Source organism: Nomascus leucogenys, chromosome 18 (genome assembly GCF_006542625.1).
Source record: "Nomascus leucogenys isolate Asia chromosome 18, Asia_NLE_v1, whole genome shotgun sequence".
Lineage (NCBI taxonomy): Eukaryota > Metazoa > Chordata > Mammalia > Primates > Hylobatidae > Nomascus > Nomascus leucogenys.
The window spans coordinates 49,125,066-49,145,782 of NC_044398.1; the positions used below are offsets into that span (position 1 = coordinate 49,125,066).

Here is a 20,717-nt window from a genome sequence, read left to right on the forward strand (position 1 = left end):
CTGCAATAAACATATGTGTGCGTGTGTCTTTATAGCAGCATGTTTTATAATATTTTGGGTATGTACCCAGTAATGGGATGGCTGGGTCAAATGGTATTTCTAGTTCTAGATCCCTGAGGAATCGCCACACTGACTTCCACAATGGTTGAACTAGTTTACAATCCCACCAACAGTGTAAAAGTGTTCCTATTTCTCCACATCCTCTCCAGCACCTGTTGTTTCCTGACTTTTTAATGATGGCCATTCTAACTGGTGTGAGATTGTATCTCGTTGTGGTTTCGATTTGCATTTCTCTGATGGCCAGTGATGATGAGCATTTTTTCATGTATTTCTTGGCTGCATAAATGTCTTCTTTTGAGAAGTGTCTGTTCATATCAATCACCCACTTTTTGATGGGGTTGTTTTTTTTCTTGTAAATTTGTTTGAGTTCATTGTAGATTCTGGATATTAGCCCTTTGTCAGAGGGGTAGATTGTAAAAATTTTCTCCCATTCTGTAAGTTGCCTGTTCACTCTGATGGTAGTTTCCTTTGCTGTGCAGAAGCTCTTTAGTTTAATTAGATCCCATTTGTCAATTTTGGCTTTTGTTGCCATTGCTTTTGGTGTTTCAGACATGAAGTCCTTGCCCATGCCTATGTCCTGAATGGTATTGCCTAGGTTTTCTTCTAGGGTTTTTATGGTTTTGGGTCTAACATTTAAGTCTTTAATCCATCTTGAATTAATTTTTGTACAAGGTGTAAGGAAGGGATCCAGTTTCAGCTTTCTACATATGGCTAGCCAGTTTTCCCAGCACCATTTATTAAATAGGGAATCCTTTCCCCATTTCTTGTTTTTGTCAGGTTTGTCAAAGATCAGATAGTTGTAGATATGCGGCATTATTTCTGAGGGCTCTGTTCTCTTCCATTGGTCTATATCTCTGTTTTGGTACCAGTACCATGCTGTTTTGGTTACTGTAGCCTTGTAGTACAGTTGGAAGTCAGGTAGCGTGATCCCTCCAGCTTTGTTCTTTTGGCTTAGGACTGACTTGGTAATGTGGGCTCTTTTTTGGTTCCATATGAACTTCAAAGTAGCTTTTTCCAATTCTGTGAAGAAAGTCATTGGTAGCTTAATGGGGATGGCATTGAATCTATAAATTACCTTGGGCAGTATGGCCATTTTCATGGTATTGATTCTTCCAACCCATGAGCATGGAATGTTCTTCCATTTGTTTGTATCCTCTTTTATTTCATTGAGCAGTGGTTTGTAGTTCTCCTTGAAGAGGTCCTTCATGTCCCTTGTAAGTTGAATTCCTAGGTATTTTATTCTCTTTGAAGCAATTGTGAATGGGAGTTCACTCATGATTTGGCTCTCTGTTTGTCTGTTATTGGTATATAAGAATGCTTGTGATTTTTGCACATTGATTTTGTATCATGAGACTTTGCTGAAATTCCCTATCACCCTAAGGAGATTTTGGGCTGAGACAATGGGGTTTTCTAGATACACAGTCATGTCATCTGCATACAGGGACAATTTGACTTCCTCTTTTCCTAATTGAATACCCTTTATTTCCTTCTCCTGCCTCATTGCGCTGACCAGAACTTCCAACACTATGTTGAATAGGAGTGGTGAGAGAGGGCATCCCTGTCTTGTGCCAGTTTTCAAAGGCAGTGCTTCCAGTTTTTGCCCATTCAGTGTGATACTGGCTATAGGTTTGTCATAAATAGCTCTTATTATTTTGAGATACATTCCATCAATGCCTAGTTTATTGAGAGTTTTTAACATGAAGGGCTGTTGAATTTTGTCAAAGGCCTTTTCTGCATCTATTGAGATAATCATATGGTTTTTGTCATTGGTTCTGTTTGTGTGATGGATTGCGTTTATTGATTTGTGTATGCTGAACCAGCCTTGAATCCCAGGGATGAAGCCAGCTTAATCATGGTGGATAAGCTTTTTGATGTGCTGCTGGATTCGGTTTGCCAGTATTTTATTGAGGATTTTTGCATCAATGTTCATCAAGGATATTGGTCTAAAATTCTGGTTTTTTTTCTTTTTTTTTTGAGACCGAGTCTCGCTCTGTCGTCCAGGCTGGAGTGCAGTGGTGTGATCTCGGCTCACTGCAAGCTCCGCCTCCTGGGTTCACACCATTCTCTTGCCTCAGCCTCCCGAGTAGCTTGGAGTACAGACGCCCACCACCGCACCCGGCTAATTTTTTGTATTTTTAGTAGAGACGGGGTTTCACCATGTTAGCCAGGATGGTCTCGATCTGCTGACCTCGTGATCCGCCCGCCTCGGCCTCCCAAAGTGCTGGGATTATAGGCATGAGCCACCGCGCCTGGCTAAAATTCTCTTTTTCTTGTTGTGTCTCTGCCAGGCTTTGGTATGAGGATGATGCTGGCCTCATAAAATGAGTTATGGAGGATTCCCTCTTTTTCTGTTGATTGGAATAGTTTCAGAAGGTATGGTACCAGCTCCTCCTTGTACCTCTGGTAGAATTCAGCTGTGAATCCATCTGGTCCTGGACTTTTTTTGGTTGGTAAACTATTAATTATTGCCTCAATTTCAGAGCCTGGTATTGGTCTATTCAGAGATTCAACTTCTTCCTGGTTTAGTCTTGGGAGGGTGTATGTGTCGAGGAATTTATCCATTTCTTCTAGATTTTCTAGTTTATTTGTGTAGAGGTGTTTATAGTATTCTCTGATGGTAGTTTCTATTTCTGTGGGATCGGTGGTGATATCCTCTTTATCATTTTTTATTGTATCTATTTGATTCTTCTCTCTTTCATTCTTTATTAGTCTTGCTAGCGGTCTGTCCATTTTGTTGATCTTTTCAAAAAACCAGCTCCTGGATTCATTAATTTTTTTGAAGGGTATTTTGGGTCTCTGTCTCCTTCAGTTCTGCTCTGATCTTAGTTATTTCTTGCCTTCTGCTAGCTTTTGAATGTGTTTGCTGTTGCTTCTCAGTTCTTTTAATTGTGATGCTAGAGTGTCAATTTTAGATCTTTCCTGCTTTCTCTTGTGGGCATTTAGTGCTATAAATTTCCTTCTACACACTGCTTTGAATGTGTCCCAGAGATTCTGGTATGTTGTGTCTTTGTTCTCATTGGTTTCAAAGAACATCTTTGTTTCTGCCTTTATTTCGTTATGTACCTAGTAGTCATTCAGGAGCAGGTTGTTCAGTTTCCATGTAGTTGAGCGGTTTTGAGTGAGTGTCTTAATCCTGAGTTCTAGTTTGATTACACTGTGGTCTGAGAGACAGTTTGTTATAATTTCTGTTCTTTTACATTTGCTGAGGAGTGCTTTACTTCCAAGTATGTGGTCAATTTTGGAATAGGTGTGATGTGGTGCTGAAAAGAATGTATATTATGTTGATTTGGGGTGAAGAGTTCTGTAGATGTCTATTAGGTCTGCTTGGTGCAGAGGTGAGTTCCGTTCCTGGATATCCTTGTTAACTTTCTGTCTCGCTGATCTGTCTATTGTTGACAGCGGGGTGTTAAAGCCTCCCATTATTATTGTGTGGGAGTCTAAGTCTCTTTGTAGGTCTCTAAGGACTTGCTTTATGAATCTGGGTGCTCCTGTATTGGGTGCATATATATTTAGGATAGTTAGCTCTTGTTGAATTGATCCCTTTACCATTATGTAATGGCCTTCTTTTTCTCTTTTGATCTTTGTTGGTTTAAAGTCTGTTTTATCAGAGACTAGGATTGCAACCCCTGCCTTTTTTTGTTTTCCATTTGCTTTGTAGATCTTCTTCCATCCCTTCATTTTCAGCCTATGTGTGTCTCTGCACGTGAGATGGGTTTCCTGAATACAGAACACTGACGGGTCTTGAGTCTTTATCCAATTTGCCAGTCCATGTGTTTTAATTGGAGCTTTTAGCCCATTTACATTTAAGGTTAATATTGTTATGTGTGAATTTGATCCTGTCATTATGATGTTAGCTGGTTATTTTGCTCGTTAGTTGATGCAGTTTCTTCCTAGCCTCGATGGTCTTTACAATTTGGCATGTTTTTGCAGTGGCTGGTACCGGTTGTTCCTTTCCATGTTTAGCGCTTCCTTCAGGAGCTCATTTAGGGCAGGCCTGGTGGTGACAAAATCTCTCAGCATTTGCTTGTTCTTAAAGGATTTTATTTCTCCTTCACTTATGAAGCTTAGTTTGGCTGGATATGAAATTGTGGGTTGAAAATTCTTTTCTTTAAGAATGTTGAATATTGGCCCCCACTCTCTTCTGGCTGTCAGTCTGATGGGCTGCCCTTTGTGGGTAACCTGACCTTTCTCTCTGGCTGTCCTTCACGTTTTTTCCTTCATTTCAACTTTGGTGAATCTGTCAATTATGCGTCTTGGAGTTGCTCTTCTTGAGGAGTATCTTTGTGGCGTTCTCTGTATTTCCTGAATTTGAATGTTGGCCTGCCTTGCTAGATTAGGGAAGTTCTCCTGGAGAATATCCTGCAGAGTGTTTTCCAACTTGGTTCCATTCTCCTCGTCACTTTTAGGTATACCAATCAGATGTAGATTTGGTCTTTTCACGTAGTCCCATATTACTTGGAGTCTTTGTTCATTTCTTTTTCTTCTTTTTTCTCTAAACTTCTCTTCTCACTTCATTTCATTCATTTGATCTTCCATCACTGATACCCTTTCTTCCAGTTGATCAAATCTGCTACTGGGACTTGTGCATACATTGCGTAGTTCTCGTGCCATGGTTTTCAGCTCCATCAGGTCCTTTAAGGACTTCTCTGCATTGGTTATTCTAGTTATCCATTCGTCTAAGTGTTTTTCAAGGTTTTTAACTTCTTTGCCACGGGTTTGAACTTTCTGCCTTTAGATCATAGTAGTTTGATCATCTGAAGCCTTCTCTCAACTCGTGAAAGTCATACTCCATCCATCTTTGTTCCGTTGCTGGTGAGGAGCTGCGTTCCTTTGGAGGAGGAGAGGTGCTCTGATTTTTAGAGTTTCCAGTTTTTCTGCTCTGTTTTTTCCCCATCCTCGTGGTTTTATCTACCTTTGGTCTTTGATGATGGTGACGTACAGATGGGGTTTTGGTGTGGATGTCCTTTCTGTTTGTTAGTTTTCCTTCTAACAGTCAGGACCCTCAGCTGCAGGTCTGTTGGAGTTTGCTGGAGATCCACTCCAGACCCTGTTTGCCTGGGTATCAGCACCGGAGGGTGCAGAATAGCGGATATTGGTGAACAGCAAATGTTACTGCCTGATCGTTCCTCTGGAAGTTTTGTCTCAGAGGAGTACCTGGCCGTGTGTGGTGTCAGTCTGCCCCTACTGGGGGGTGCCTCCCAGTTAGGCTACTCGGGGGTCAGGGACCCACTTGAGGAGGCAGTCTGCCAGTTTTCAGATCTCAAGCTGTGTGCTGGGAGAACCACTACTCTCTTCAAAGCTGTCAGACAGGGACATTTAAGTCTGTAGAGGTTTCTGCTGCCTTTTGTTTGGCTATGCCCTGCCCCCAGAGGTGGAGTCTACAGAGTCAGGCAGGCCTCCTTGAGCTGTGGTGGGCTCCACCCAGTTCGAGCTTCCCAGCCGCTTTGTTTACCTACTCAAGGCTCGGCAATGGTGGGCGCCCCTCCCCCAGCCTCACTGCTGCCTTGCAGTTTGATATCAGACTGCTGTGCTAGCAATGAGCAAGGCTCCGTGGGTGTAGGACCCTCTGAGCCAGGCACGGGATATAATCTCCTGGTGTGCCATTTGCTAAGACTCTCAGAAAAGTGCAGTATTAGGGTGGGAGTGACCCAGTTTTCCAGGTGCCATCTGTCACCCCTTTCTTTGACTAGGAAAGGGAATTCCCTGACCCCTTGCACTTCCCGGGTGAGGCGATGCCTTGCCCTGGTTCGGCTCACACTCAGTGCGCTGCACCCACTGTCTTGCACCCCTTTCCAACACTCCCCAGTGAGATGAACCCGGTACCTCAGTTGGAAATGCAGAAATCACCCATCTTCTGTGTTGCTCATACTGGGAGATGTAGACTGGAGCTGTTCCTATTCGGTCATCTTGGCTCCACTGCTCTTTGAGCACTTTTAATATACAACACCATGGCCTTCTGGACTTCATAAGTTTCTAATGCTAAGTTAGATGTTAATCTCACTGGGGTTCCCTTCTATGGGATGAATTGTTTTTCTTTTGATGCATTGTACATTTTCTCTTTGTCTTTCAACATTTTTACAATGATTAGTCTGGTCCTGGATTGATTTGTATTTATTCTACTTAGATTTAATAGAACTTGGATGTATAGATTAATATTACCCAGTAAATATTTTTCAAAGTATTCAGCCAATTTTCTTCAAATATTTTTTCTTATTCTCTCTCTACTTGGAAGACTCTCCTTCTGGTATTCCCATTATATTAAGTTTGCTTACTCCTTCTTCTGACAGTTCAAATCTTTCCTTGATCCTGTAATGAATTTTCCCTTGCAGTTATTTTACCTTTCAATTCCAAATATTAATTTGGTTATTTAAAAAGTTTAATTTACATCACAATGTTGACATCTATTTGATAAAAGATTGTCATTGTAACTTCTTTTTCTTCTTTAAGAAATGTTTTAATTATTTGATGATATTATTATTATTATTTGACTACTTTGTAGTCATTGTCTGCTAAATCTAACATGTAGGACTCTCACAAGCAGTTTTCCTTGCCTTTTTCCTTGTGTTTGGGTTACAGAGTACTGTTTCTGTGCATGTCCTAAATTTTTTTGCTAAAATCTGGACATTTTAGATAACGTATTATAGCAAATCTGTATGTTGATTGACTCTTCCTTTTTGTGGGGCTTGTTGTTTTTGTTTGCTTGTTGCTTGTTGCTGTTGTTGGTGGTGGTGGGGTGTGTGTGTGTTTGTGTATGTGTGTGATTTGATAGAAGTATTTTCCTAAAGTCTCTTTCCTCTACCGTGTAAAGTCTCTTATGTTGCTCTTTCAGGGCATCTCCTTGGCAATGCAGTCTCCCTTGGATGACAGTGGTTTTAGCAGGGCACTCTTTGAATGTCTCTTTCCATTATTTATTTGTTAAAATGTCTTCTTTTGGTATCACACCAATGGTCATAGAGAAGTGTGTCTAACACTGTAACCCCAGGACTAAATTCAGTTGTGTAATCTCTGAAAAATATAACTAAATAACTTTATTGCAGCTGAGATGTTACAAACTTGACTGATATTTTTACCATATAGAGTGAACTGGTAACCAATAAAATTACTATCTGTTATATTCATCTTCTTATCACATCCATCATCTAGCCTTTCTGCTTTTGAAAAGCTAATATTACATTGCTAGTTGAAACTAGAGTTGAAATATTATAGAGCGGTATTCATAAAGACTTTTGCCTACATAATAATTTATAGGCACTGTTCTCCTTAAAGATGCACACTTAGTTACACTCCAAAGAATATAAACTAACCAGAAATACTAAATGTGTAAAGTTTTTATTCTTACCAGGGAGACTCTTTGATTGTGTCTTGAATTCATCCTTTAGTATATCTCTTCCAAATGCATCTGTCAATTGTTCTATATCAGGCCCTATAGAAATAAACAGGTATCAAAACACTGTAAGGTAATCATTTATATAAAAATGTGACAGTGTGAGTGCATGTGCATACGTATGTGTGTATTACTAACTTAAAATATTTGTGGCTGGGCACGGTGGCTCACGCCTGTAATCCCAGCACTTTGGGAGGCCAAAGTGCAGGTGGATCATGAGGTCAACAGATTGAGACCATCCTGGCCAACATGGTGAAACCCCGTCTCTACTAAAAATACAAAAATTAGCTGGGTGTGGTGGTGCGTGCCTGTAGTTCCAGCTACTCGGGAGGCTGAGGCAGGAGAACCACTCAAACCCAGGAGTCAGAGGTTGCAGTGAGCTGAGATCGTGCCACTGCACTCCAGCCGGGTGACACAGCGAGACTCTGTGGCAAAAAAAAAAAAAAAAAATATATATATATATATATATATATACACATAAAATAAAATAAAGATAAAAATTGTATTTATAGAAGAATTAAAATGAAATGTCTGGATTGGAAAATAACAAAAACCTTAAAAAGGAAAGGATGTTAACAATTATATAAACCAGACTATATTCAGGCTTAGATATGTTTAATGAATTGAAATATCATATAGCCAGGGAAAGGCAAAACTGATGCACAACCTGATGCTGCATAATTTCTTAACCAGTAATTGTTCTATACAATGCTATTTCTTATGCAAATTGAAATCATCCTAGGGACATTATGATGATAATGTATCTTTCAAGTTTACACTAAAAACATACTCAACATGTAGGTATGTACTATGTGAGGTGGAACATTTTTTTCCATAGGTCAAGCTGCAAACCACGGCTTCATTAGTCACAGAAACTTATCATGAGGCAGAAATTATTTGTCTCATTGAGGAATATTTCTTTCCCCTTTTTACATTATGCAATTGTAAATTCTTTAGATATTAGTTATGAAAAAAATTACAAGATATTTGTCAAACTGAGAAAAACTGCCCTCTGAGGTCCCTTGAACATGAATCAAGGAGGTAATGGTCAGATTTGCAGCACTACCAGAATTGTTATTGGATCCATTTCCATTTAAGTTTTTATGTGGTTTGATATTTTCCTGAAATTAGAAACTACTAAGTTCAATGAGATAAAAATGTATAAAAATTATTAAAAAGAAATTCATATTGAAAAGGGGATAATGAGGATTGGTGACATAAGGTCAACATTGGGCTTAAGATTCTGTGGGTAGAATTGGCTCCAGCAGAGTATATAACTATGGTTGGACACCTGTCATAATCCTTCCATTGTATTGTAGAGTGGTTTGTTGTTGTTTTTGTTGCTGTTTTGGGAAAATTGGTGAATACATGAACAATGTAAATGGTTGCATTATGACACCAGCTGCTCAAATATGCCACAACTGTATCCTATACTGAGCGCTGCCTCATTACCAAAGTAAAAAGTGATCCATAAGATTGAGCAGAACAAGTTTTCAGTAATTAAGTAACAATATAAGAGATATAGCAACTCAAAACTGGAAACATCAGCAGATGTATTTTAGCTTCCTTTGTTCTTTCAACTGATATACCAAAGAAGGACCGGTTCATTTGAAATGAGCAAGCAAGTGATCCTCACACAATCAGGGAAAAAATGAGACCATCTGAGGAAATATTGGGTTAAATGCTAGAAATTAAAAGGTATGTGCTAGAGACACTTATAATTTAGTAAGAGTTACATTTTTTCTCCTTCGCAATATCCTCCCTTTGCTTTAAATCTTTTAAAAATGTTTTTCTGCTTGAAGTTCACTGAGTATTTTAAATAAGCTATCTAAAATCTTAAATTCTATGGATTTTAATACATTCAGTAATGTCTGTCACCATCATCACAGTCCAGTTTAAAAAGTACTTTAAATTTATACTAAATTCCAGTGAAATATAGAAAAGTTACTTTTACATAGCTGTATTCCGTTCCCCATTTTTGTGCTATTGTTATATATAGTACATTTGTAAATAATAAAGACATGGTTATAGTTGTTGTTATAGTTATTTCTTTATATAATTTTATGCTTTTTTAAAAAGCTGAGGCAAGAAAGAAATATATATTTCCAATGTTTATTATATTAACCTTCTTATTTGTAATTTCTGGTTCTATTAATTTGTTCCTGTGGTTTCAGATTATCATATCTTGTCATTTTCTTTTTTTGTTAATACATAATACTTGTGCCTATTTATGGGGTACATATGATATTTGGTTATATGTATAGTGTGCATAAAAATCAAGTCAGATTATTTAGAATATCTATCACCTCAGCGATTTATCATCATTCAGTATGATGTTAGCTGTGGGTCTGTCATATATGGACTTTATTAGTTTGAGGTACATTCCTTTTATGCCTAAGTTGTTGAGAGTTTTATCATGAAGGAATGTTGAATTTTGTCAAATGTTTTTTCTGCATCTACTGAGATGATTATATGGTTTTGTCCTTCTTTCTGTTGATGTACCTTGTTTATTGATTTGCATATGTTAAACCACCCTTACATCTGTGGGATAGATCCAACTTGATCACAGTGCATTATCTTCCTGATATGTTGTTGAATTTGGTTTGCTAGCATTTTGTTGGGGATTTTTATGTTTATATTCATCAGAGATATTGACTTGCACTTTTATTTTTTTTATGTCCTTGTCTGGTTTTGGTATCAGAGTAAATGCTGGCCTTGTAGATTGGGTTACAGAGAATTCCATCCTCTTCAATTTTTTGGAATAGTTTGAGGGGAATTGGTGTTAGTTCTTTAAAGGTTTGGAAAAATTGGCAGTGAGGCCATCTAGTTATGTGTTGGGAACATTTCTAGACCTCTCTCTAGCTATTCTGAAATACAAAATACATTGTTATTAACTATAATCAATCTCCTCTGCTACTGAACTTTATAACTTATTCTTTTTATCTAACAGCATGTTTGTAGTACCTATTAACCAGATTTTCTATTTCTTCTTAATTCAATCTTGGTAGGCTATATGTGTCCAGGAATCTATCAATTTCCTCTAGATTTTCCAGTTTATCAGCATATAGTTGTTCATAATATTTTCTGATGATCTTTTGTAATTCTGTGATATCAGTTCTATCTCGTTTTTCATTTCTGATTTTGTTAATTTGTATCTTCTATCTTTTTTTAAGTTAGTCTAACTAGTGGTTTATTAATTTCATCTTTTTAAAACACCAAGTTTTGATTTGGTTGATCCTTTGCTTAAGTATCTATTTCACTTAGTTCTGCTCTGATCCTTATTGCTTTTCTTCTATTAATTTTTGTTGTGATTGGTTTGTTTTTGCTTTTCTAGTCTCTTGAGGTGCATTGTTAATTCATTTGAAATCTTTTTACTCTTTGATGGAGGTGTTTATTGCTATAAACTTCCATTTTTAGCATTGCTTTTGTTATATCCCATAGGTTTTGGTATGTTGTATTCTCATTTTCATTTGTTTCAAGCACTTTTTGATTTCCTTTTTAATCTCTTCATTGATTCAGTGATCATTCATGAGCACTTTGCTTAATTTCCATGTTTGCACAGTTCCCAAAGTTCCTCTAGTTTTTGATTTCTAGTTTTAATCTGTCATGGTCTGAAAAGATAATTGATATGATTTTGATTTTTAAAAATGTGTTAAGACATCTTTTGTGGCCTAACATATGGTCTAACCTGGAGAATGTTCCATGTGCTGACAAGAAAAATGTGTGTTCTGCAGTTACTGAAGAAAATACTTTGTAATTATCTGTTAGGGCCATTTGGTTTAAACTGATGTTTAAACTCAGTGTTTCTTCGTTGATTTTCTGTCTAGATGATCTGTCTAATGCTGAGAATGAGGCGTTGAAGTCTCTAGCTATTATTTTATTGGACTCTCTCTGTCCCTTTAGATTTAATATTTGCTTTATGTATCTGGATGCTTCAATGTTGGGTGAGTGTAAGTTTAAAATTGGTATATCCTCTTTCTGAATTGATCCTTTTATCATTATATAATAATTATCTTTGCCTCTTTTTATTGTTTTTGACTTAAAGTCTGTTTTATCTGAAATAGGTACAGCTACTCCTGCTCACTTTTGGTTTCTGTTTGCATGGAATATTTTTTCCGTTCCTTCACTCCCAGTCTATATGTTTCTTTACAGGTGAAGTGAGTTTCTTACAGGCAGTATATAGTCTGGTCATGTTTTTGAAATCCATTCAGCCATTTTCTGTTTACATTCAAGAATAATATTGATATGTGAGGACTTATTCCTATTGTTTTCTTATTTTCTGGTTGTTTTCTTTATTCTTTGTTCCTTTCTTTCTTTGGTGTTGTTGATCATTGTGGTTTGGTGATTTTCTGTCATAGTAACATTTGAGTTCTTTTTCTTCCTCATTTGTGTGTTTGCACATCCATGGTGTATACGTGCCACATTTTCTTAATCCAGTCTATCACTGGTAAGACATTTGGGTTCATTCCCAGTTTTTGCTATTGTGAATAGTGCGCAATAAACATACATGTGCATGTGTCTTTATAGTAGCATGATTTATAATCCTTTGGGTATATACCCAGTAATGGGATGGCTGGGTCAAGTGGTATTTCTAGTTCTAGATCCCTGAGGAATCGCCACACTCTCTTCCACAATGGTTGAACTAGTTTACAGTCCCACCAACAGTGTAAAAGTGTTCCTATTTCTCCACATCCTCTCCAGCATCTGTTGTTTTCTGACTTTTTAATGATTGCCATTCTAACTGGTGTGAGATGGTATCTCATTGTGGTTTTGATTTGCATTTCTCTGATGACCAGTGATGATGAGCATTTTTTCACGTGTCTGTTGGCTGCATAAATGTCTTCTTTTAAAAAGTGTCTGTTCATATCCTTTGCCCACTTTTTGATGGGGTTGATATTTTTCTTGTAAATTTGTTTAAGTTCTTTGTAGATTCTGGATATTAGCCCTTTGTCAGATGGGTAGATTGCAAAAATTTTCTCCCATTGAATGTATTTTTTATTAATTGAATTGAATTATGGGATTTCTGTTTGGTTCTTTTCTTAATGATATTTACCTCTTTAATAAATTTCTCATTCGTCTCAAAATTATTTTCCTGATTTCTTTGTATTGTTTATCTGTGTTCTCTTCTACCTCATTGAGCTTCTTTAATATCATTATTTTCAATTCCGTTTCAGGCGTTTCATTAATTTCTTTTTCACTGAAATCTGTTGCTGAAGAATTATTGTGTTCTTTTTGAGGTGTCACATTTCCTCGCTTTTTCATGTTTCTCTTGCGTACTTATGTGTCTGTCATCTCATGTAACAGCCACTTCTCTCAGTTTTGTGCATTGGCTTTCACAGAGCAAAACTTTTACCTGAAGATGCTATCTATGATGTTGGTTGGATAGAGCACTTTTCAAATTAAAAAAATTTTTTTGTAGAGAGAGTGTCTCACTGGTCTTGAAACAAGGCTGGCCTCAAATGTCTGATCTCAAGTGATCCTGCCACCTTCACCTCCCAAAGTGCTGGGGTATAGGCATGAGTCACCATGCCTACCCTAGGTTGGGCATTTTAGCTTTGATTCTGGGTGTATGCAGTGGTATATAGCCTCTGTATAATTTTTTTTCAGCCATAAACAGTGTCAGTGATGTCTGTCATTTCCTCAATGACTTAGGCTGTAGTTGCTAGTGGATGCTGCTGTGAGGCTTTGCTGGGGACAGGGACCCCAGGTGAGTCAGTCCTTGACCTTATTAGTGACAGCAATGGCTGAGCATGCCTATCCTTGGGCCCCTAGGTGATATATGTGAGCATCAGGATTAGTGAGTCCAGGCAGGCTAATCCTTGGGCCTCTAGGTGGCTTGCCTGAGTGCTGGCCATGGTGCCAGCAGGTAGGTTGGTCTTTGAGCCCCTAGACAGTGTACATGATGTGGGCAATAAAAGTCGCAGTGGTGAAACAACCCACAGCCTCCCAAGTAGCATGCACTGGTGTTAGTAGTGGCTACAACTGGCTAGCTGAGTTCATCCTCCAGGACCCAGGAAGATTGCACAGATGCCTGTGGTGGTAAATAGGGCAGGATGAGCCCCTAGCCTTTGGGTGTCATGATTTGGTGCTGTTGGCAAGTTTCTGGGCCTATTGTGAGGTCCCCTGGTGATCAGGGCAACCGATGGGGCAAGGTAATCCCCCGGCCCCTGGGTGGCATTTTTGGGCACTGAAACATGGTTCTAGGCTGAGAGGGCTGGTTCTCAGATCCCCCAATGGTATGCATGGGCACATGCTTTGGCAGGCAGGGTGGGGAAATCCCCGGGACCCCAAATGGTGTGCCTGGGTGGCATTAACAGCAATGGCAGTTGGCAGGGAGAGCCTGTCCTCAGGGTGCATCCAACTGTGTGGTGGTCCTGCCACTGGGTAGGATTGAGTTGCTCTCAGTGGCAGTGGCCCCAGGGAAGTGGCTCTCAGGCTCTGGTGAGCACATGATTCAGCCTCTGGTGGTGGTGACAAATGATGAGAGCTTGTTCTCAGGGCATGCACAAGTGCACAGTAGCCCTCCTGCTTCTGGGGGCAGGGTTGCAGCAATGGCAATGGACTCAGGCATTCTGGGGTTTGGGTACTGCATGCTTCAGCTCTGTTTGTCCCAGGGGCAGCCTCTCCAGTGTGCTGTACCACCCATTCTCCAGCATGTTGAACACTTGAATGCTAGGGATCATGCCACACTGTTGGGCCCAACTAGGATTTCACTTCTGCAGCCCATTGCATAGATGCAGGGGGATGTCAGTGGGGCTCTAGGATGTAGGGATGTTGGGCCACACCAGCCTGGCCAACATGGAAAAACCCCATCACTACTAAAAATACAAAAATTAGCTGGGCGTGGTGGTGCATGCCTGTAATCCCAGCTACTTGGGAGGCTAAGGCAGAACAATCACTTGAACCCAGGAGGCGGAGGAAAAAAGGCACTATGCTGCATCTGCTTGGTTCTCACGGTGTGTGTGTGTCTCAGCATGAGCTCCCTCTCTAGAGCAATGCCACTGGTCAGGGCCTGTAAGGGTGGCTCTCCCATGGCTAGGATTGCAGGAATCTATGGTGGGAATGTTGACTTCTAGGGACCTCTCACCCTTTTCCCACACTGGGGAGCCTCTCTGGACTTTATCGATCCTAGTTATGTCAGCTGCCTCCTTTCCCTTTCCTTCTATGCCTCAGGTGTTTCCTGTTAATTCTCTGCTGAATTCTAGTGTTCCTGATTAGATGATCTATTTGAAATATGATTATCAATGCCCAAATTTGTTTTTTTGTGTGTGTTGAGAAGAGTGCCAGATATATTTAAGACAGCCATCTTGGAGCCCCCTCTCTTGTCATTTTTTTTTAACTTCAATACATCATTTCTTTCAACCATCGCCTGTGTGCTAACATTCTGGAATATACTACATGTCTATATTTTAAAGTCCCAGCAATAAAATTCTGTAAATATTTTTTATACAATTGCATTTTATATCAATTAAGAGTTAAAATTAAGAGTAGAAAGAAGTGAAGTATGCATTTATATGGTCTTTCAGAGTTATAGAATTCCTTTAACCTATGTTCATTTTATGGGTTCAAGTTAGTGTCAGAGGTCAATGGTTTTCAACCTGAAGAACTCTACATTTCTTGGAATGCAGTTCTGATAGGAATAAATTTTCTAATTTAAAAAAGTCTATTTAGAAATATCTTCATTTCACCTTCATGTTTAATAAATAGTTTTGCTGGATATAAGATTTTTGGTTAACAGTCCTTCATTTAGCTCTTTGAATGTGCTGTCCCAATGCCTTCTGGCCCTAATAGTTCCTAATGATAAGTAGTCAGCTTTTAATCTTAGTGTGGTTCTCTTTTACATCATGCATTGTTTTTTTCTTGCTGCTTTTAAGCTTTTTCTCTTTATCTTTCAACATTGTTACTATGAGTGTGATTATAGATTCCCTTGTGTTTATTCTACTTAGAATTAATTGAGCTTGGATGTGTAGACTCATTTATCATTAAATATTTTTCAAAAAGTTTTCATCCATATTTTTTCTGCTCCTTTCTCTGTTTTCTTTTTAGTGTTGCTAATACTTTAAGTTTTTTAATTCTTTCTTTGGACAGTTCAAATGTACTTGAACCCCTCTAGTAAATTCTAATTTTTGTACTTTTTAACACTGTAATTTCCACGTGGCCCTTTGCAAAATATTTTTTATCTCTTTGTAGATATTTTCTATTTGATGAAACATTGTCATAATACCTTCCTTTTCTTGTTAAAGAATGGTTTTCTTTAGTTCTTTCAATATATTTATACTAACTGCTTTGTAGTCATTGTCTGCTAAGTCTAACAGCTAGGATTCTCATAAACTGTTTTTTTTTCTGCTTTTCTTCTGTGTATGGGTCATACTTTCTTCCTTATTAGAATAACTCATACTTTTATGCTGAAAACTGGACATTTTAGACATATAATGTAGCAACTCTTAATTTTGATTCTTCTCCTCGTCTTCCTGGGTATGTTATTATTGTTTGCTTATTTATTTGTTCAGTGATTTGGTTTGATTATTTTACCGAAGCCTCTTTCCCCTGTGATATGGTTTGTATGTTTTTCCTGTCCAAATCTCATGTTGAAATGTAATCCTCATTGTTGGAGGTGGGATGTGTTTGTGTCACAAGGGCAGATCCTTCTCCATGGAATCGTGCTGTTCTCACAATAGTATATGAGTTCTTGTGAGATCCAGTTGTTCAAAAGTATGTAGCACCTTCCCCCTTTTTTCTCTTGCTCCTGCTCTTGTCATGTAATGTGGCTGTTCTGCTTTACTTTCTGCCATGAGTAAAAGCACCCTGAGGCCTCCCCAGAAGCCAAGTAGATGCTGGCACTATGCTTGTACAGCCTCTTTTCTTTATAAATTATCCAGTCTCAGGTATTCCTTTATAGCAACGCAAGAATGGCTCAATACATCCTGCAATGTGAAGCCTCTAATGCTGTTCCTACAATAAAACAGCTTTGGGCATGCAACAACCACCTCTGGATGACAGTGGTTTTAGAGGGTCCCTCTTTGAGTATGTCTTTTACTTATTTCTCTACTAACCTGTCTGCCTTCCTTTCTATCACACCAGAGATCAAAGGGTGTTTTGCCTAACACTGCTACTCTTGTACCAAAGGCAGTAGTATAATATCTGAACTATATTACACAACTGAAGGATTCTGCCATAGTTGAGAGATTACTATGCCTGACATTTTAAAGTATAGAGGGAATTTGTAAGAATAAAATGTCTTTTTCCTTTATTTATTGCACTCATCAGATAGCCTTTCTGCTTTTGCAGATTTAAAGTAACTTTCTATCTAAACTGTAAATAGAAAGGGACTAAAATAATTTTGAACATACTTGTCCCAAGTATATTCTAAGCTCACTATACTATATTATTTTATGGATTACTTTCTAAATGGATGAGTCCTAAAAGTAATAATATCTAGCTAGCTTTACATTTCTAGTAAATATGTTCTAGAGTAAAACCAAAAATGGGAGGGTATTCATGAGAACCTGTGCCCATGTCATAATAACACATGGGTACTACTGCTATTAAGGATACACACTTAAACTTTGAAGGAGAAAAATAAATGAGAAATATTAGACTTAAAAATATTTTCTTACCAGGGAAACTCTTTGACTGTGTCTTGAATTCATCATTTAATAAGCATCTTCCCAAAGCACCTCTCAAGCTTTCTATATCAGTCTCTATAGAAATATATAGATTTAAAAATACTTTGCAAGGTAATCCTTACATACGAATGTGAGGGGTGTGTGTGTGTGTGTGTGTGTGCGTGTGCATGTGTGTATTAAATTAATCAGCCTTTGTTATTAATGAATAAAAGTTACAGCGAAATGTCTGAATTGCCAAATCACTAAACATTAGGAGTGGAAGGTCTGTTAGCAATCATATAAGCCTTAGTGTATTGAGGCATAGAGATGTTTAGTGATTCGACCAAGACCACATACCGAGGTGATAACAAAGTTGTTGCACAACCTGATGCCTCACAATACTTTTAACAGTGCTTATCTCTAATGCAAAATTAAAATATCCTACAGAATTTATGATAATAACATGACTTTAAAGTTTACATTGAATCACATTCATACCATATGGATATACCTGGTAAGATGAAACATAACTTTTTTTTCACCTAGCAACTTGAAAACAATGATCTTCATAATCATAGGAAATTATTATAGTGCAGAAAAACTTTGACTCATCCAGAAATATTTTAATGTGATTTTTAGGTTAACTTTAAATCAAGTAAGCACCAGTGATGGAAAATAATAAGATATCTTGCAGATTGAGGAAAACATGCCCTCTTAGGTCCCTTTACCATGTGGACCTCGTAGCTTAGGATATGATTAAATTTGCAGAAATACAAGAAGTAACATTGAGTACTTTTCCATTGGAGTTTTTACATAATTTGACTTTTTTGTTGGATTTAGTAGTCCAACCATATTTAATAACAGGAAAAATACCTGAAATTTATTAAGGAGGAATTTATGTTAGAAAGGGGTAATCAGGATTGATGAACTAAAGTCAACTACTGGGACTAAAGTTTCGTCGGTGAAATCTAGTTCCAGCAGCACATGTGCCTACTAGAAACCTCTAAACACTGGAAACTAAAACCAGTTGTTACCTAGACATAGTAGACAGATGTCTTTTTAGTTTTTGAGAAATAGTTAAATTCATGAATAAATGTTAAAATATCTGAAAGTTATTAGTGGGAAATTTATATTAGAAAGTAGTGATTAGGAGTGTATATCATACTATATAATTTACCCATTTAAAGTGTTCAATTAAATGGTAGTTTCAATGGTAGGAGGGGACAAACATCCAAACCATATCAAAAACATACTGGAAGAGGGACACACAAATGAAAAAAAGAATATAAAAAGCCACCAATTACAAAGCTAAGAAATAACATTAAAAATATACAAAACAATTAGAAGACAACAAAATGACAAGAACAAGTTCTTATCTATCAATAACAATCTTGAATGTAAGTGGTTTAAATTCCTGAATTAAAAGATATAGACAGACTGAATTGATAACAAAAAATCAAGAAGCAACTATATGATGCCTACAAGAAATTCATTTTACCTGTAAAGACACACATAGACTGACAGTGAATGAATCGAAAAAGATTATGCACATGAATGGAAACTAAGAGTTCAGAAATAGCTATACTTACAATAGACAAATAGACTTTAAATTTTAAAAAGGAGACAAAAAGATTAGTATATAATGATATAGGAATCAATCCAGAGAGAGGATATAACAATTATAAATATATAAAAAGCTAACCCTAGAGAATCCAGTTCTAAACAGGAATAATTATCAGAGCTAAGGAGAGAAAGAGTCCCCAGTACAAAAATAGTTGGAAACTTCAACATCCCACTATCAGCACTGGATATCATCTAGACAGAAAATCAACAAAGCAACATTAAACTTTAACTTCACTATATATCAAATGGACCTAACAAACATTTACAGAACATTTCCTCCAACAACTACTGAATACACATTCTCATCACTTCACCTTTTGGCTAAGATCAAGTGCAGAATACACATTTTTCTCAATGGCACATGGAAGATCACATATCAGGCCACAAACAAGTCTAAACAAATATTAAAAAGTCAAAATCATATGAGTTATCTTCTCAAATTATGATGAAATAAAACAAGGTATCAATGTGATTGGATTGAAGGATGCAAAGTATTGTTCCTGGGTATGTCTTTGAGGGTGTTGCCAAAGGAAATTAACATTTGAGTCAGTGGACTAGGAGAGGCAGATCCACTCTCAATCTGGGTGGGCACCACCAAATCAGCTGCCAGTACAGCCAGAATAAAAGCAGGCAGAAGAATGTGAAAGTCTAAACTGGCTTAGTCTCCCAGCCTACATCTTTCTCCTGTGCTGGATGCTTCCTGCCCTTGAACATCAGACTCAAAGTTCTTCAGCTTTTGGACTCTTGGACCTACACCAGTGGTTTTCCAGGGGCTCTCAGGCCTTCTGCTGCACTGTCAGCTTCCCTACTTTCGAGGTTTTGGAAATAGGACTGGCTTCCTTGCTCCTCAGCTTGCAGATGGCCTACTGAGGAACCTCACCTTTTGATCGTGTGAGTCAATACTCCTTAATAAACTCCCTTTTGTCTATACATCTATCCTCTTAGTCCGGCCCTCAAGAGAACCCTAATACAGATTTTGGTACTGGGAGTGGTTCTAGAGGAACAGAATTTTAAGGATGGAGTATTTAGTTGTCTTTGGGGTTTCTGGAGTTGCCTGCTTAATATGATTAGACCCAAAAATGCTAAGGACTCTACTTCTAATAGTATGGAGAACACTGATAATTCTTGGTGTGAACTGTTTAGAGAGTTATGCAAAATAAATGCATTTGTACTCCTGATTCACTGCTCAAGAGACGCAAGGAGTTTAGTAACTCTATACATAATACCTTTGACCATATGTGAAGAACTACAGAATGTAATGAAGTTGGTTGGTTGCTCCTAAGTTCACTAGACAATGTGATAAAAGAAAATGAACTCAGGGATTCTATCTCCCAGCTCTAGAAGCACATACTAAGCCTCAAATCTTCTAAGATTGCCCTAAGTGAGAGTCTTATCTCCTGTAGAAAAAAAGCTGAAATTGTGGAAAATCAGACACAAGCTCTTATCCTGTGAGTGGCTGACCTGTAACAAATGATGCATGCACAGCCTCACCAGGTGTCTACTATTAAAGTGAGGACATTGATTGGAAAATAATGGGACCATGCAACTTAAAATGGGGACATGTGGGAGGACCCTGATGAGGCTGGAGGCACTGAGCTCCTAAATTCTGATGAGACTTTTTGGGCTGAGGAAACAGCCTCCCCACTCCAAGTGGTAGCAACATCCCTTCCCCAATCTATGACCCACGCTGCCATCAGCCCTTCCACATTTGCTGAGAAAATTAACCCTGCACTGCCTGAGGTAACAGTGATGGCCTCCCTTGGGGCAGGTGCCAGGCAAGACAATGCTGATTTTCCTCAGGACCCACTCCCAACACCTCTGTTTGCTTCTAAACCTATAATTAGGCTAAAGTCCTGGCAGACCCCTAGAGTTGAGGTTCAAAGTGTAACCCACATGGAGGGCACTACACTCCAAAAGAACTGCTTGAGTTTTCTAATTTATTTAAGCAGAAATCTGCAGCACATGCATAAGAATGAATATTAAGGGTGTAGGATAATGGTGGAAGGAACATAAAGTTGGAACAGGCTTAATTTATTGATTTAGGC

General features: G+C 38.1%; 1 protein-coding gene across 1 annotated transcript in view; it reads right to left on the reverse strand.

The window, feature by feature from the left end:
* LOC100596705 (coiled-coil domain-containing protein 7) overlaps positions 1 to 20,717 on the reverse strand; it is a 204,774-nt gene that overhangs the window by 53,141 nt on the left and 130,916 nt on the right. Inside the window, exons 7-8 of the mRNA XM_030798646.1 lie at positions 17,062 to 17,145; positions 7,400 to 7,483 (exon numbers count right to left, since the gene is read on the reverse strand). Coding sequence (XP_030654506.1) covers positions 7,400 to 7,483; positions 17,062 to 17,145 — 168 coding nt within the window. The remainder of the gene's footprint in view (positions 1 to 7,399; positions 7,484 to 17,061; positions 17,146 to 20,717) is intronic.